This window comes from Sphaeramia orbicularis, chromosome 9 (assembly GCF_902148855.1).
Source record: "Sphaeramia orbicularis chromosome 9, fSphaOr1.1, whole genome shotgun sequence".
NCBI lineage: Eukaryota > Metazoa > Chordata > Actinopteri > Kurtiformes > Apogonidae > Sphaeramia > Sphaeramia orbicularis.
Window position 1 is genome coordinate 7,729,667 of NC_043965.1, and position 19,603 is coordinate 7,749,269.

A 19,603-nucleotide genomic window follows, 5' to 3' on the forward strand; every position below is an offset into this window, starting at 1 on the left:
TGCTATGCTTGGGTCTGAATTCTTCATTAATTCAACTCCACAGGTCCATCTTCAACCCTATTTCTGGGTAATGACACCAGAAAGGTCATGTTTTTTAGCGCTGGCCCCGCCCCCTCCAGGTTGTTGACCTTGCTTCTCTGTCCCGTTCAGCCACTTGAGTTCGTTAATTCAACCAACGGCTGAACATTTTAGGTAATCAGCTCAAAGTTTGGACATATTTTCAGTTTTTACTACAACCGCTACTGCTGACAAACAATTATGAGAAACGTTCGTTGGAGGTCTTGAGCTTATACACGCAAATGTTGTGTCATAACTAGTTATAAAACTTCACAAATTAAGAAGGAATTGAAACGGGTTGTAGAAATCCACTTGATTTCTGCCGGAATGAATATAAAGATAACTTTGCAGCACCTGGAGGGTTCAAATTCAAACTTTTTGAACGGTTAGGGTCCAAATTCACAAATAAATGAACCAAAGACTAATAAAAGTGGGTTTAGCAAAATATGACCCCTTTAAGTCCATCTGTGTAAAACTGAGGATCATGCAATTTAAACCATGTGAAAGCTATGTTCTTTTTCCATGAACTTTTTGAAAACCCCTTCTATTTCTGTGTCTGATTGGCATTGGAATTTGCCAATCAGTCCACCACAGGATGACACTCTGTCTCCTGTTCTTAAGTTTCCTTCTTTGTCCACAGTCTCTCACATTGTTTGGTCGTTATTTATAAATCTCTCTGTGGGTTGCTTCCATTTTATCTTCATACTTACATAAGTAAAACCCTATCGATCTGTGCTTCTAGAACATCCTACCGATCGAGGTTCTGACACAGAACAGTGTTTGGTAACAGCTTTTTAATACACTGACTTTTCTTCGTGGAATGATTCAAAGAAGGAACTGAAACTGTCAACTCATTATATTCAGTCAATTAAAGTCTATTTTAATGGACTGAGAAAACAACACACTTGTCAAGGTGTTGTCTCTACATTTGAATAGAAATCATTGTTGAAATTATCATTTATTGTCTTGTTCAGGTCTAGTTATTTCACCTAGGTGAGGATTTTAACTCGTTAAAGGATAAATAAATATGTTTCAGTGTTGATTTATTCATTTTTTTTATTTCTGCATCAGTTAACAATTCCTGCTCTGACCTACTGTTATGGTCAACCTCTACTCTGTGCTGTCTCGTTGTTTTCTTTTACTGTTCTGTTCTAGAAGTTCTACTATGAGCATGTTTGAGGGCACAGACGTCAACATCTGTGAAAATTCTCTGAATCTCAGTTTGGATTTCACATCTCTCTAAGCCAGGCTTTACCCACAAAGGAAAGAAAGAGAAAACTCCATAAATCAATGTGGAAATACTACAGTCTCCATTATCACCTGGGGCTGTATTCATAAAACACTCAACGGCAATAAATGGCTTTTGACTTTGGAGAAACTCCAAAATTATGGGTGTGTGTTTCTTTAGTGTAATAATCCAAGGTTTCAGGTCTAAGAGTAATTCACAAAGCATCTTAGCAGTAAAAATTACAAACAGATTTTCAATAAACTGGCGTATTAAGAGATCACTCGCCTTCAGATTTAAGAGTTTGGGATTGGGCTTCATGATTGCAATCCTGAAAAGTTTTCGGGTCAAGTGCAGATCGTGGAAAGAAGAAGAAACAACTGTCATGGGAGTAATATCAGCTATTATCTATGATTTCATCCTTGACAATACATCTAACCCCACCCTCTAAACAGCTTTGAGGAAATGCCTGAAGAGCAGAGTGGCCTGGATCAAAAATAATCAATAATACATGATGCCTGTCTAATAAATGCGGAGCGCATCAAAACTCAACAGATCTAATGATTACATATGTTCCTCATTGCACTAGTTTCTGCAAGTGCTAAATGGTAGCTGGTTTTCAAAATAGGTCCACATATATTAGGATAAAAATGGTCCAAAGTTATGCTAAATTAAGTTTTCTTCCAATTGAAAACATTAAAAAAAATCTTGTGGAAGGACCTCCAGTCTCCACAACTACGGATCTTTTTCCAAGAAACCTTAGCAGAACATAAGCCTTATGAAAACCAAAGTAAAACCCTGTATATTTCAGCATTTTCTCTGATTTGGGCTACATTACAGGTTAGGCTAAGTTATAGTCACATTAAAGTGTCAAAACCATTTCTGTAAATAAAAAAAAAAGGGCTGAATCAAAATACTTGATTGTATACAGCTGCAAAACATGAACAAATATGAAATATGAAAAAATAGCCTCAATTAAATAAAAATAGGCCTCGAGTTTCCCAGAATTAGATACCAGAAATGGCTGTGTATGTCAGGGATTGATCTTCATGAAACTTTAAATATGATTACAACAGACATGATAACTGCTACCTTGTGTGAGCAGTGAAATAATACACCAATAAATCAATGAAAAAATTGGCGTAATCTTAATAACCAGGGGCTGTGTTCATAAAACATCTAAAGGCTCAAACAGGTCAACTTTGGGGAAACTTTGAATAATGTGTGCTTGTCTCCCATAATTATGACAATCTTCTGTCTCAGGTTGGAGAGTAATTCACAAAACTATCAAAGCTAAAATTCTAAGCACATTTTCAATAAAGTATACATTAAGAGTCTTCAGAAACAACAGACTGGCACTGTATGGTGTGTTGTAAAGCATTGTGGGTAATCTAGCATTACCGTCTCAAGGGTCGTGAATGTATTTAAGTCTGTAGTGATTATTTGGAAGCTGTCAGCAACCACCTCTAACATCATTAATGATGATTAGTGTTGTAAATTCAAGGTAATATGTCCATAAGTATTTGGACAGCGACATATACATTGTAGTTTTGTCTCCGTACGTCAACACAATGGATGTAAAATTAAGCCATAAAGATCCAAACATCCACTGTTGACCAAAAACTGATCTAAAGTCTTCATCCACTAATTCTATCAATACATGTAAATAATTGGTGTAAAATACAGTTTGTCATCAGATATGACACATTTGGACGTTTAGAGGCTCCGTAGTTACCGTGGAAACACTGTCATCTTCTACAACATTGATTCACCAGTAAAACCCATGGAGTTGGATCAATGACAGTGGATGGACACACTGGGTTTATGTTCTGTTAATGAGAGATTTGACTGAACAAGTCACTTTTTCTTCAGTTTTCTCTGTTTTGATATAATAACCTTTGACTTTACACTGAGCTTTTATGAACATCTGCATGATCAGTTAATTAAACATAAGAAAATGCACAATTTTCACCAGAAAAAATGCAAAATTCAGAGGATATTATAATAAATGGTGATAAATCACTTAAGAAAGGTTAAGCAGAGAGAAAAATTCATTTGGAAACTGCCACAAAAGTCACCTTGGGTCTCTATGGGTTAAACAATCAAGATGAGGTTCAAGTGTGGACTTTCAGCTTTAATTCAAGGGGTTTAATAAAAATATTGCATTAACTATTTAGGAATTACAACCATTTATATACAGTGTCGCTCCATTTCTCAGAGGCTTTAAAGTAATTGGACAACTAAGACCATTGTACTCAAAATACTGTCCCAATACTTACGGACCTGTATGCACAGTAAGATGTCAAAGTATGTATAGACACAACAATTCCAAGACCTGTACTCTATGGTAGCCAGACCTGGACTCTTAAATCTGAAACTCAAGAGCAGAATCCAAGCAACTTGAGCTCTATGGTTGATCTTTGGAGTTAGAAGCAGAGAAAAGGTCCGAAACAACTTTAGAAAAACCCTTAAAGTTGCATCCATACTCACAATGAATGAAAGAAACCAACTCAGATGGTATGGTGATGTGCCAAGGGTGCCTGACACAAGGATACAATAAGAATGTACATGTGGAAACCCAAAAAATAGCAACCCATTGGGAGACTAAGAAAACAGTGGAAGGACCAAAAACAGGAGATTATGCAAATGGTGCAGGAGAACTTTAACACAGTGAAGGCATTAACCCAAGATACAAGTGTATGGTGAGATTACCAACCGACAGGCCATAACCAGACAAAAAAAAGGGTGAGTTGTACAGTCAGTGGATGATGAATATCTATGGACTTTGGACCATTAGGAATCCCTTACGTTTAAATGACACAGCATATATCATGTCATCTTATGATTTGCTTTTATGTCCTTGGAGGGACAAACCTTAAGATCTTGTCTAAGTGGGACTCTCCTGAAGAAAGAAAGGAAGGACAGCAGGAAGGAAGAATGGATAGATGGACAAATGCATTTCCAAACTTAGAGTATGGACCTAAAATGGGTCACACAGTTTTTTTTTTATTGGTTCGACTAAAATCCATAATAACACAATACATCATTTTCTAAACATAATATCAATGAACTGGGTTTCTATAGGACTTTTCAAGGCACCCAAAGCACTTTACATCATTCATTCACTCTCACATTCACGCCAAAAGGCCCCTCTGACCACCACCAAACATTCTGGAGGCAAAGTGTCTTCCAAACACAATAGCACCTAACTAGGATAGAGAGGGATTTGAACCACCAACCTAACCTACTGGATGACCAGCGCTATCTCCTGAGCCACAGTCACCGCCTAAACAACATAAACATAAAACTCCAGTTTACAAAGCCAATGGAAATAGAAGAGACACCTCAGTCGGAAAACATGCAACAGGACAAAAACTTTAAGCCTGAAAAAGTAAAACAAGTTGACGACACGGAACAAGATCATATATCATATTGTTTGCTAGTGTATGTTACCATTTGGATATCATCTTCCTCTTTGTTCTTGCATTACAGAAAACCACCAAAGAACATATGAATTGATTTCCTAGATTTGAAGCTGTAAACGTTTGGGAACCTCCCCATTCTGGGCCATCATCACATCTAACCCTAAACCTAAAGATACATTTTCAGCATTTTCAAGTATCAGGAAAGAACCAGACAAGAAATACAGCAAAACTGACTTCTTGAACACACATTCAGTAAATCCAGGTCTTTTCATACTATATTTTATGTGTAATGTCATACAGTCGTCTTCTTTGTAGTGAAAGACTTGGCCGTCACCTGTCGACCTGTCTCCCAGCTTCATCACTCAGTGCATTTGTCCTTCCACCACTGAGACTCCAGTCACACATGACTGGCCTCTGATAATGCGATGAAAGGTGCATTCCACTGCTGAGAAGAGCCATGCATTCTTATGTGAAGGTCCTCAGCGAATACCGTACTCTTCAGACGCTCTTCAGACACTCTTCAGTTTGCATTATGCCACGAAATCTCACCACAAACCGCTCTCACTCCTCACTGCAACTGGAACATGTGAAGCTTTTTTTTTTTTTTTTTTTTGTCAAATTCACAGAATGGTTTAACGTCGTGAGTGGAATTCATAAGAGGTAGTTTAGAGGTCTGAGAAGCCTTTTACTGTACTCAAACAGAAACAGTCTGAGACACAGATGGAAAGGTGTTATTTTTCAAAGCAGACGGACTTGACGTGTCCAGGTGGAGGCACACAAAGTGGCATCTTGAGTCCATGTGTTGAGAGAAGATGAGAGGTACATTTGGACTTAACTGTGTCCCAGGAGTACAGCCAAACACTGACAGTTTCATGGCAGGACTGTGTCTGGAGATAACACAGGGCAACATTTAATACACACTCTGGAGGTGGTGGACGTTCAGACCAAACACACGAAGCATCATTCCTTTTAGGGGGATTGTTCTTTTTTGGAACTCTGAAACATCTACTTAGGTACCAGTTATTCTGCGCTGATGATCCAGTCTGGGAGTGGTTAACCCGGTGGTTCCCAACCTTTTTTGGCTCGTGACCCCATTTCAACATCACAAATTTCTGGTGTCTCCAGACATTCAAGAGAATTTTTTTCCCTAAAATTAACTTGCTTTTGATCATGTAATAGTTTGCTATACTATGTTGCAAATAAATGTTGATTTTAGACGACATTTAGGCTATAAAATGTATATTATTATAGACGGGGAGAGACAGTACGCTAGCACATAGCAGATATTTTGGCATTTTCTCTGCCTTTTTGGTGTCTCCTTCTCAGTTTATCTTGGAGGTGTCTTAGCGGGGCCAGGAGGACGAAGAAATCTGTCCATTCTCTGTTCGGTCCAGTTTTCTGACTCCGAATGTGTCCGGACCGGTTGAAGCGTAGTAACACACACGGTCACATGATCGGGTCAATCAAGATATGCCCTCTCAGATATTATATCCTGCATTTTATTTGAAGTTGAATTTCATTATAAAAAGTGTGTGGTGTCTCAATTATAATAAAATATATATTGAATCATTACAAATATTTTTTTATAAGTAACTTTTTTTTTTATTTTTATCAATTACTAGAAATTTTAGGCGACCCCATTTGAAATCCAGGCGACTCCAAGGTTGAAAAACACTGAGCTAACCCTTTATAGGACACTCATAGAAATACTCTGGGATTCAAAATTTCAACCTTAGTGTGTTATTGGAGGACATAACCAGACTTTAGTACCTCCGCCAAGGAGGTTATGTTTTTGTCGGTGTTGGTTTTGTGTGTTTGTCTGTCTGTCTGTTTGTGTGCAAGATAACTCAAAAAGTTAAGGACGGATTTGGATGAAAATTTCAGGAAATGTTGATACTGGCACAAGGAACAAATGATTAAATTTTGGTGGTGATCGGGGGTGTGGGGGCGACGGGGGCCCACTGATCTGCCTTGGCGGAGGTCTGTGCTCTCCGAGTGCTTCTAGTTACTTTTGTAAAATTTTTTATTGTCATGTAGAAAATCAAGGTCAATGCGACGAGCTACGCTGCCATTAACTGACCTCTAAAACAGTGTCATCTTTTTGCTAATCTTTGGTCTGAACTTGGCTTTAGCCTCTGAATTCTCTGGCATTTAAAGAACTTTAGCCTAATGACCCACATACAGGTACCAGAACAGTGACCTCTAGATTCTCCTCATTTTCTGCCTTCGGTGAGCTTGACCTCTAAAATATTTCCTCATTTCCCCTCCCAGTAGAATAATATTTAGACATTTAGGGGGGCGATATTACAGTAACCCAACACTTCTACCGTATTGGCCTAAAACTTGGGATTCTTTCAGACTTCAGCGGTAATACTCTGACATCTTAAAAATAGACGCAGCCCAGTGTTCAGGCAGTGGTACATGGTGACACTGTGGGTTTTACATGATCCCGCTGAATCGTGTTCCTGTTCCCGTTCCCCCTGTGAGGCTAACGCAGGACAAACACTGACACACTTGTTTGTGGTCAGCGGCCTCTTATTTCATTAAAATTTAGTGTCTTCAAACGTCTGATATCCGCTCACCAAAGGAACCAGCAGTAATGAAGGTTCACAGTCCACCGTTATTGCAGTGTCTGGTTACAGCCGAACCAAGTGACCCAAAAGTCACTTCGACCAAACTGACACAAAGAGAGAGCACTGGTTCAATGCCACCTTTACATTTAGACTTCAGTAGCTGTAGATGACCACTGTTTAGCCCTGTTCATAACTACACCATATGGACAAAAGTATGTGGACGTGTTGAGTTCAGGTTTCTTTTCTAACAGTGGTCTGGGACAGAAAATAATAACAACAAATGTCATAATATAGTTTTATAATGGGATAAATATCATTGCATTGCATCGGTTAGTGTTGGTTAAATTGTTATCTTTGCTTACAAAATGCCTCAGAGAAGGAAAATACTGCCATCATGCAGAGGGTATTGTGGGGAACGATAAAGTACGATGAATTAAAGTAGATTGTATTTTGACCATTAGCTCGCAGTAGCTGCTTGCAGACAGTTTTAGCCATGGACCAGTGTGGGTTGGTGGGGGGGGTTTGCTGCTGAATTATTTTAATCCCTGGTCCACAATAAAATTGATTCTAGATGTGTCAATCCAGGAATTCTGAGCCATAGTTGATGTTAAAATAACAATTTGGCTGATATCTGATGTCGATACAGATGATCAGTGTGATTTAGTCCCGTTTTTTTATGTCATATAAACATACATTTTCACTATAAAAATACACTATATGGACAAAAGTATTGGGACACGTTGAATTCAGGTGTTTCTTTTCTAACAGGGGTCTGGGATACAAAACAATAATGAAAAATATCATAATATAGTTTTTAGTTTAATATAGTTTGTATATAATATATATATATATATATATATATATATATATATATATATATATATATATTTAAATACACTACAAACAAAAAGTTAAGGATATTATATATACATATATATATATATATATATATATATATATATATATATATATATATATATGGCTTCATTTTTGGCATTTTAAATAAAACTGTGTCTGGTCAAATGTGTTTCAATTCACCCACAAAAAAATAAAAAGCACTGTGCAAGAATCCCAACTGGAAAAAAAAAAAAAAAAAAAGGCCCAAAAATTAAAAATATCCTTAACTTTTTGTTTGTAGTGTATCATTGTGTTGGTTAGTTTGGTTTAAATTATTATCTGTGCTTCCAAAATGCCTAAGAGATGTTTTTTACTTAATTTCTTTCAACATTTATTTATTTATTTATTTTTATCCATGACTATCCACCGAGTTGAAATGACCAAGTCTCATTTAAATAAATTTCCAAGAACTTTGAGGTGGAGTGGAAACCCTAACCACACAGAATAGAATAGAATAGAATAGAATAGAATAGAATAGAATAGAATAGAATAGAATAGAATAGAATAGGTTCCTGGTAAAAAAAAAAAAAAACAGGGAATCTGGTGGAAAAGGGACTATTTATAGCAACAAGGTGAAACGGTCTGGGACTCATTACAAAGATAATCAGGAATAACAACATAGGTCAGCTCTGTCTTAACTTCAGCTTCAACCCATCTGTGAGTTGAAGCTGCATCAGGAGGGTTCATGTTTATCTTCTCTGTGACCATGTCGAAGTATCGTCCCGGTTCCTGGAGCTCATTGACTCGTACAGCGGCGTACAGGGTGTGTCTGGCTTCAGTGTGAGTGACAGGGTCAGACTGGTCAGACGCTGCACTGACTGATGGGATCACAGGTAACCTACAGTAGGAAGAGGCACATTCCAGTGTGGAGGGAATACAAGGAGCTCCACACATACTGGAGATGCAGTCTGACAGAGTCTCTGCCCTGCTCTGAACGAGGCCCCTTCTCCTCCAGGACTCATTTAACACATACTGACCGTTGGTATCACAGTGTGCACTAACAACAGGCTGCACATACACACTGGGATTCAGGATTGTTCTACTTATGGATTTATTTACTTGTGTGTCGAAGGTTATGTGTGTTGGAGTGTTCTGCATCTTCTTCATCCACTAAAAACCTTTGATGACATTCATGTTCTACTGTTTATTTCAATATCTGGTTTTCTGAGGGTTGAAGCTGACATTCACACTTTTTAACTATTTATAAAGTACTTTAAAAACAACCCAGTTGGCCAAAGTGCTGTACACATGAAAACAAATAAAACATATTAAAAAATGAATAAACACAACAAAAATGATTATACATTAAACAATAAAAGCCAACCTCTCAAACTGAGTTAAAAGCCAAAGAGAAAAACTATGTTCAAAGAGAGAATTTAGAAACAGAAACAGAGGTAGCCTGCCTAATGTGCAAAGGAAGTTCATTCCAAAGTAAAAAAAAAAAAAAAAAAAAAAAAAAAAAAAAAAGATCTTTTAGCTCCTGATTCCTGGAACAAGTTTCAGTCTGAGCTCTACCTGCAATCACTGATTCCTCTGACTGATTTTTAAATAGTGTTAAAACTCTGGAATCAAGGCTATTGCTCTGTAAATGTTTGGACTGATTGTATATGTTTTTTCTGTGTTTGCAAATGCTTTTATTTTTCTAAAACAGTAATTATGTGACTGTATCGCTGCTATCTTGGCCAGGTCTCCCTTGAAAAATAGACCCTTCATATCAATGGGACCAACCAGGTTAAATAAAGGTTAATCTTTTATCCGGCAAAGTAACTATTTTTGGTAATTTCTGCAAACATTAAATACGGGGTCAATCCCGTGCCTCAGTGAGGCCATGAAGGATGTTGGTTTTTATAAAACTATACAGTAATTCAGAGAGATTTTATAGAAATTTTGAAGCTGTAAATAAGGAGTATGATTGATTTTTGGCAGTTTACGACCTTACAACACTTCTTTTATTGCGTGTTTCCTTTTAAGCAAGTGCTGCTCGGATGTTTTAGGGTAAGAGGGAGACTGTTGTCACGGCAACCGACAAAGAGGTAGATGATGATGTCCAATAACACACTAAGGTTGAAATTTTGAAATTTCAATGAGTGCCCTATAAAGGGTTAAACAGAAAAAAAAGTAAAAAATGACAATACTATCAAAGCATGAATTAACCACCATATATTAAACAGGGCTTATGCTCAGTCTATTAGGTGGAAATGGAGAAATGGAGGAACAGGGTGTGTAATACTCCAGTAAGCATAAAAGCGGCGCATCATGCCCCCCCTCTATGCACCATATTTTGGGCTGTTCTTTTAAAAAATTAATGGTTTAAATCACAGGTGCACAGTTCGCTACCTAATGCATTGCTTCTGCTTTGTTACCTCCGCCAAGGAGGTTATGTTTTTGCCAGGGTTTGTTTGTTTGTTTGTCTGTCTGTCTGTCTGTCTGTCTGTTAGTGTGCAACATAACTCAAAAAGTTATGGACAGATTTGGATGAAATGTTCAGGGTTTGTTGGAAATGGGATAAGGAAGAAATGATTACATTTTGGTGGTGATCGGGGGTGGGGGGGCCCACGGGGGGGGGCACTGATTGTTAGTGTGCAACATAACTGAAAAAGTTATGGACAGATTTGGATGAAATTTTCAGGGTTTGTTGGAAATGGGATAAGGAAGAAATGATTAAATTTCGGTGGTGATCGGGGGGGGGGCCCCACGGGGGGGGGGGGCACTGATCAGCCTTGGCGGAGGTCTGCGCTCTCCGAGTGCTTCTAGTTTTAAGATCTGTTTTTGACGGCTGTACAAGCACAAAACACATACATCAAGCTAAACTTGTCCCGTTTTACACAGCTCAGTTTAGCACCAAACAACAGAGGGTTTAGACGTGTTTCCAGGCTTTATCGCTGCTCAGGTGCCAGGACCCCATCTCCAGGTTCAACATCCACACCAGACCCATCAGTCTCCGAGATCAAGGCGAGGGCCCCAGGAGAGCAGCGCCACAAGAAACCTTAAGGGCCCGCTGCTGCTATCAGCTTTCAAAGACTGTAAGACGGCACGCCACTAAATACAGATCACTCATGTTTAATGTATCCAAGGTGTATCCACAGCAAAGGGAGGGTCTCCTCTTATTTGGTGAACTTGATTATAGACTTTGAACACAGGCTGAAATGTGATGTTGACATCCAAGAAAAAGTAGAGATAAAGAAAGTTTCATGGTGATTAAAGGATCTGGGAGGCTCAGATCTCATAGATATTGTAAGATTATGGATGGAAGTGCAGAGGTCAGTCAAGTACGATGACTGTTGATGAATATATTTAATGATTATAGCACAGATTTTAACCACGTGGGTCCAGACACCTGCAGGATATGAGGAACATCTGAGACATGTGATGACACCATTCTAGTTGTGATTCTACGACATGCAATAAAGAAAACTACACAGCCCAAGGGTGTCAAACTCATTTTAGTTCAGGGGCCACATTCAGTCCAATGTGATCCCAAGGGAACATAGGTACTGAGGAACATGGGTACCAGGGAACATGGGTACCAGGGAACTAGTGATGTCCCAATCTGGATTTTTTTGCTTCCAATCTGATCTGATTTTTTTTAGGATTACTTTTGCCAATACTGATCTGATACCAATCTGATACTGACTTTTTACAATGAAATTTTGATTTAAATTTGGACTCATTATTTATAGGTTACTGTGCTATTATTTTACTTGAGATCACAACTGGGCAGATTGTGGAACCTGAACTAAAACAAGTATGACACCTTTGACTCTTAATAACCTTAGTATTATTTTTTCACTTTCCAAATTCATACTGTGGGACAAATTAGAACCTTTGGCCCTGGCTTTGGCCCACAGGCTGTATGTTTGCCACTGCTGTAGCACGTCTATGGACAGATCCGTCCAGGTATTATATGGGGGTGCGTTCCATGTCGTACGTTAATGATGTACAGATCAGTTACTTGCAGGTTGGGTTAGGGCGGGTCAAAAGAATGTCACTTTATTTGCGGGGCGGTTTGGGTCGAGTCAAATTCTTCCACAAAAGGTTGGAGAAAAAAAACGACTTGTACATCTCTACTGCACGTACCTCAGAATAAGTAAAAGCGTAGGGTGAAAGTGAAACTTACAGATGCTTTACTAGTTCCTCTTAGCCTCCCGCTAATGTGGAGCTAATTTTCCTTTTCCCTACCTTCGGGAATTTTAATTTGAGGGGCAGCAGGACGTTTGTTTAACCCCCCCCCCCCCGAAACCAGGCCCGGATTGGCCCAATCTCATGACTAAATCCAATCTGATCTGATCTTCTAAAAAATGCCTGATTGGCAGCTGATACTGATCTTTAGATCAGATCAGGACTGACCTACAGGGAACATAGGTAGTGGGGAACATAGGTCCAGTCCCCTTTCCAGATATGTATCCATGTTAACAAACCAATAAGCAGAATTAAATCTCACTGTTTTTTCTTTTTTTTTCTCTTTTCTTTTTTTACAATAACCCAATGCTTCCCAGCCCTAGATAATAAAAAGAACATCTCTATGTTCACCACTTGTTTGCATCTATGGGTTAGCAGTTAAACTATACAACACTACAATAGCAGAAGAATGGATCAACAGATAAAACCATACAGAACCATGCCTGGTGTTAGCTTGGCTGCAGACTGTATGCCATGTTTTCCACAGATGAAATTTTTTATTTTTTTTTTTCCCTTACCAGAGCTGTCACACTCTAATCAAGCCACTGTGTTTATATAGTAAAACGATACGACTTCACCCCACCAAAGGGAAATCCTCAGGGGGATCTAAATCTACGTGGGATGGTGATATTTTCATTTCCACCTGGCACCATGGTCGGTGACATCAGAGGTCACCAGAGGTCAGGGTTAATGCCCATCTGTTTTGTTTTCTTAACAAAGCAACAAAGAGCAAAAATGACACAATCACCATTCCTGAGCTTAGAGCATGAATCGCAGCGTTTGACGTTCAGATCAACTGATTAGGATGTTGGTGTTTCCTGAAGAACAGTCGGTGCCAAAGCCGAGTCATCTGATATTATAAAGCACAAGAGACGGCTGTCAGATGGAGGCCAGTGTGCTGTTGTTCTTGGATGTTGCCAGAGTTCAGCCTTCAGGCCTTTGCTGAGAGGAAACAACGGGTTTAGTGAGGGGTTTCCCGCCACGTGTTTGGAAAACCGGCTCGCTGACGTCAGGACGGAGGGAAAACGACAGTGACACAGGTCATTTAAAGCACGGGTTTACCTTACATTTATACTCACACCGAACAAAGACGCTCTCACACATGAGAGCCTCAGAGAATACAGGCTAACCTTCACCTTGTACTTCAGGTATTTGTCTATACATTAAGTGATTGAGCAGGAAAACACAAACGCTGTTTAATTACTTTACTCAACATCACATGCTCAAACCTAATTAACCCATAAAGACTCAGTGTTACTCTTGTGGCAGTTCCCGAATGAATCTTTCTCTATATTTACCCATACTTAAGTGATTTATCTGTATTTATTGTAATATCATCTTCTGTATTTTTTTGGAGAAAAATCAGGTATTTTTCTACAATTAATTTGCTAATCCATGTAGCGATTCGATCTGGTGCAAAGTGGCACACAGCAATGTTCATTCAAGCCACCCCCCATTCTCTGGAACTTAAAAGTATCCCTCATATGAGATTTAGTCCTTTTTCTGTCCGTCCATTTCCCCGCAGTTGTGACTCGAGCAGGAAGTTAACCAGAAACTGTCTTACTGACCCCATCGAGATCAGAAGTACGTGACGGAGCTGGTGCACAGAGCCTATTAATAGAATGTTCATTTAATCTGACACCCTCACACCAGTGATAAGCTATCAACACAAAAAATGTACTCTATGATCTTTCATCCTGGTGTAAATTTTCTTCCAGCTGTAAACAGAGCCCAGAGACGGGGCAGAAGTCTTATTTTCTCGACGACAGCTTGATCTTTAATCCATAAAGGCCCAAACATCCACCATCCACCAAAAGCATCTACTGATCTAAACTGTTGATCCATTAATCCTATCAATACATGTAAATAATTGGTGTAAAATACAGTTATTCATCTTTTCATGGCCATCAGATATGACCCATTTGGACATTCAGAGGCTCCGTAGTTACCATGGAAACACCGTCATCTTCTACAACATTGATTCACCAGTAAAACCCATGGAGTTGGATCAATGACAGTGGATGGAGACACTGGGTTTATGTCTAGTTAATGGTGTATTTTACTGAAAAAGTCACCTTTTCTTCAGTTATTTCTGTTTTGAAACAATAACCTTTGAGCTTTTATGAACATCTTCATCATCAGTCAATGAAATATAGAAAAACAGATGCATTTCACTTAAAAAAAAAATAAATGCAAAATTCAGTATATAACATAATAATAAATGGTGATAAATCACTTAGGAAAGGTTGAGTAGAGAGAAAAATTAATTTGGGAACTGCCACAAAAGTCACACTGGGTCCTTATAGGTTAATTGGCTGACATAAATATGGAGTCATTGCTGAATGATGCCAAAAAAGACCAACACACTGAAACTAAGCGATATTTTATTTATTACTCATACAAATTCAGAGAGAATAGCTGACCTCTACATCTACATGACTTGTAGATGTAGCAGATGTGTTTCTTACAGCTGGTGTTGTTAATATTTTGGGTGTATTGATGAACACTGGGGCCTGTGTGGGCTGTTGGCAGGGCTACATGTTTATGCTTCATTTAACACTGAGTGATTACTTCACGCTCATTGAAACATTTCCTTCAACACTGTATGAACTATGTTGGGTCATTACTAGGGATGGGAATCGAATTCCCCGTAGCTCAGTTCCTTGGAATCTTTTGTCTGCCTGCTTGATGATTTCACTTATCGGTTGTACGACATCATCACGCCAAATGTGTCATCTGTCATTTTTCAAATTTTTTTTTTTTTATTGAGAAGCCTCTAAAGCAGTGGTTTCCAACCTTTTTTGGCTCGTGACCCCATTTTAACATCACAAATTTCTGGCGACCCCAGACATTCAAATCAGAGATTTTTTTTTTTGCTAAAATTAATTTGTTTTTGATCATGTAATAGTTTGCTATACCATGTTGCAAATAAATGTTGATTTTACATGACATTTAGTCTATATAATGTATATTATTATGGACAGAGGCAGAAAAGCCAGGTGTAGATTACTGCACAAAGGGAGAATTTTATTTTCCTTGGTCAGGATATGTACAGTCAGTCCAGCTTGTATTTACAAGGCTGACAATTAATACTGAACAAACAATAACTCAAACTATGAATTATGAAAGAGCTGCAGCATCTGAAACCGACCACAAGGAACATTTGAAAGATAAACAGAACCACAGTGCTTCAGTTTCAGCTTCACAGTTTGTCATGTCTTTTATGTACTGTGATTGTCTCTGTCAACTCATCATATACTTTTTATTAGCAAGTTTTTATTTTTATTTTTATCAATTACTAGAAATTTCAGGAGACCCCATTTGAATTCCAGGCAACCCCACGTGGGGTCCTGACCCCAAGGTTGAAAAACACTGCTCTAAACTCTGGTTGTATTTCACCAGTAAAAACGACACTAGGACCATTTGCAACAGTTGCAGAGCTTCCATTAAGACAAAGGGGGAAATATTTCCAACATACAGAAACATTTAACCACAGCATCCATTTAAACTGCACCAATGGAACATTCTCTGATTGAAGCGAAGGGGGCGGTGACTCAGAAGGCAGAGCATACAGCGAGATGTCCACTGTCGCAGCTGCTAACAATAAAAACACATTATATACACATTATAAGGCATGTCTGTGGCATAATCGGTTAGCGAGTTTGGCTGTTGACTGAAAGGTTGATAGTTCGAGCCCACCCATGGATAATGTAACTTTACACATCAGTTCCCTGAGAAGTAGGCCCAATGAATCAGTAAAGTTCACAATTTGTTTATGAATAATCTCCACGTACTAGAATTACATTCAGATGCAGCAGGGAGCTCTCACACTCCTTTAACTAAATCTTTATCACTCTTTATGAGGTTTGTGTGGAATCGAATGCAAAATGTTAGTGCATATCTGACATTAAAGAGTTAATGTAAACAAAGCCATTTGAACTATAGTTTATTCCCTAATCAATAAATTAGAGGAGACCGATATGGGTTTTTCTGAGGCCGATGCTAATTTTTAAAAATTTGGTCAGCCAATGGTCGATATCTACAGCCAAGTTTTGATGACGATATTTAAGGCCGATTTTTTTTTTAAAGCACACTGACAGTGAAATACAACTGAAACACTCAGATAATTAAGATTTTTATGCAGCAAGATAAGTGAAATTATTAATACACATACACGTAGTACTCTTTTAACACTAATTACCTCCGCCAAGGAGGTTATGTTTTTGCCAGGGTTTGTTTGTCTGTCTGTCTGTTTGTCTGTCCGTTAGTGTGCAACATAACTCAAAAAGTTATAGACAGATTTTGATGAAATTTTCAGGGTTTGTTGGAAATGGGATAAGGAAGAAATGATTAAATTTTGGTGGTGATCGGGGGTGGGGGGGCCCACGGGGGGGGCCACTGATCAGCCTTGGCGGAGGTCTGTGCTCTCCGAGTGCTTCTAGTTGAACTTCAAGTGCTGCCCACAAAGGTGCCTGATCAAATATCTTAGAACATTTTTACTACTGATCAAATATCGGCTTTCAAAAAAAAGAAAAATTAAGGCCAATGGCTGATATTGGAAAAAAATCAATATATCAGTCTACCTCTATGATAAATTATAACAATAATAGAACAAACTGTAATGGCTAAATTCTCCATTCCCATCCCCGGTCATTACAGTGCACAAGAGAGAAGAAACGTGAATGTATTAAAGCCTATCAGTAATATTTACATCGTAGCGGTCCATCATTAAAGTCCGTCCTGTTCATCTCTGGCTTCATTACGAGCGTTTTTTGTTTGTGATGCTGATTTGTCGATGCACAGTGAGTTGGCAGACGTACACAGAGCTGCAGCATCAAACAGCTCTGAAAGGTGAGTGACATTAATTACAGTCTGTCTGGCGGTTGTCGCTCAGCGTGGGCTTGGACGGACGCCCTGAGCGGCTTTCACTGAGCTGGACGCCACTTTGATGTGCGGCGAGAGGAGATCAGCTTTCGGCCCACAATGCACTGTTCAAACGATGCATTACATCAGATACGACGGAGCTGATAAGGGGACACACATCAAAAGGAGGAATTCCCTCGGGAGAGATGCCTCTGCTCATTCTGTAATGAGCTTCGGTGTTGGAACATACTGTGTACGAGGCCATAGTTCAGATCTATCACACACTGACCAATCAACAGCTGCCCATTAAACTCTTACACTAACACAGAAAACATGGAGCATCAGGTGAGCTGCCATTTGTCACCAAAACCTCCCACACTTCCCTGCTGAAGTCTTGTATATGTGTCATACAGGCCATGAACTCAGAGTTTGACTGATTAATCTGTGGTGATTGGATGTTTTACAAACTATCCGTATTAGTGGAACACGGCACTGATAGAAGCTGATGGACGTGAAGGCTCCACCGGTCATGTAGAGATGTGAAAAAGTCATTGTACTCACATCTAGTACGGCCTGATCACAATCAAGGGGTACAAGTATATTTGCATCAGTTATTAATCAGTATTGCAAAAAGATACCTCCAAAACCATTCCCAAAATGTTTCTGTGGCCATCTTATTACTACTGTAGATCTTGCAATCCTCCAAATTTGAAGAAAATCGGAGAAAAACTGATAAAATGGTGACCCAATGAGCGTGAAAACATGTGCACCATTTTAGTGTTATAAGAGAGCAAAATTATCGTACATGTTTTGTAACATAATAAATAATTACTACTCAACTCCTGTGTCTTTATTACAAAATACACACATCACATTGTTTTTCATTTATTGATCATTTTTGTTGAACAGCTGTTTGATTATCAATTCTTATTTTCAGTATTAAGACAATCAACCATTTTGTTCTGAACACCCTTCTTTTACAGCCCTTTAATTGTAATAATAGAATGGGAACCTGTTATTTAAGTATTATTATGACTAAATATGCACAACTAGACAGATTTTGGTATGCTCCCTGGCTGCAGAAAATTTGGTAACTGTGGCAAACAGATGTTTACCTCGAACTGCATGCTTTCAGTGGCACGTCGTTCACCAAAATTCATGTAGTGTCCGTACACCAATATACTTCCATCAATAATATGGCGTATATGCCTTATAGATATATTGTTATAACTTGTTCACAAATGTTTATTTCCTCCTGCACCAGGAAGACTTAGTTACAGATCTAACAGAGATGCCACCATGTGGTAAGCCAGATTTCCATTCCAATCTTGTAGAGTCCGTACACCATATTCAAAATATGTGGGTCTAATTTTATTGTTTCTGTCAATATATGGAATTTTTCAGCATGCATGCTTTGGACACGACATCTATGCAATTAACAATACATGATTCTCCTGAGTGCTGAAACATTTGTATATCTTTGTAGGCATTAAATATGGAAGCTATTAGGCTGTAGTGTCCGTACACCCAATAATTTCTGATTTGACAAGGGTACAAGCCTCCGAAATTTTTAGTAGACACCATAATACAAAAGTATTCTGGACTTTAAAAGATAAATATCAGACAAATAAAATGGCCTGTCTGATTTTTTGATAGAGCAGTATTGTTTTTTATCTATATGTGCACCCTTTCTGGTACCCTTGATTGTGATCAGGCCGAGTAGCAATTGTTTAAGCATGGAAGTTCCGTAAATAGTCAAAGGCCCAATCCCAATTTACCCCTTGGCCCTTGCACTTGGCAGTACCCCTTCAAACAGAGTTGTAAAGGGTAGGGGTTGAAACATTCCCCTATGAAATGAGACAACCCTGGGGTGCTGATAAAGGGGGGTAAACATGACAAATTCATAGGGCCCAGTATTTGTGGGGGGCCCACAAAGCAGTGGAGGGGGCCCAGTGGATATAGAAGTTGTGAAAATGTCTTGTAAGATCCGCTGTATAAGAGAGGTGTAGCAGTCAGGAGGCGAACGTTGAAAGCATGTTAAGTTTCATTTTCACGGTACTATAAGTTATGCTGTTTATGGGCCATACCCCTACGTACATAGTGGTGCCCAAGTGACAACCTATAAACAGATGCCACAACTTTGTTTCCGAAAGAATTCCCCATACCGTCAGCAGTTGTATAGGCTTTGGTCATCTTTTTACGCCTATCAACCGCAAACTGCAGAAATGCGATCTATAACACATTAAAACAGCATTAAATGGTCAATCAAATTAAGTTGTTTATGAAGAAAATAAGTACATTTGTGTGTTTCTTTCATCACACTGCTGCTCTTCTTTGCTGTGTTTACCTCCATACTGCCGATGATTCAAACAGAATTATGGGCA

At 38.8% G+C, this 19,603-nt stretch overlaps 1 protein-coding gene across 1 annotated transcript in view; it reads right to left on the minus strand.

Moving 5' to 3' along the window:
* LOC115425582 (collagen alpha-1(I) chain) overlaps nucleotides 1-9,284 on the minus strand; it is a 118,483-nt gene extending 109,199 nt beyond the window's left edge. The window contains exon 1 of the mRNA XM_030143212.1: nucleotides 8,774-9,284. Within this exon, the coding sequence (XP_029999072.1) occupies nucleotides 8,774-9,284 (511 nt within the window). The remainder of the gene's footprint in view (nucleotides 1-8,773) is intronic.
* Nucleotides 9,285-19,603: the final 10,319 nt, after the last annotated feature.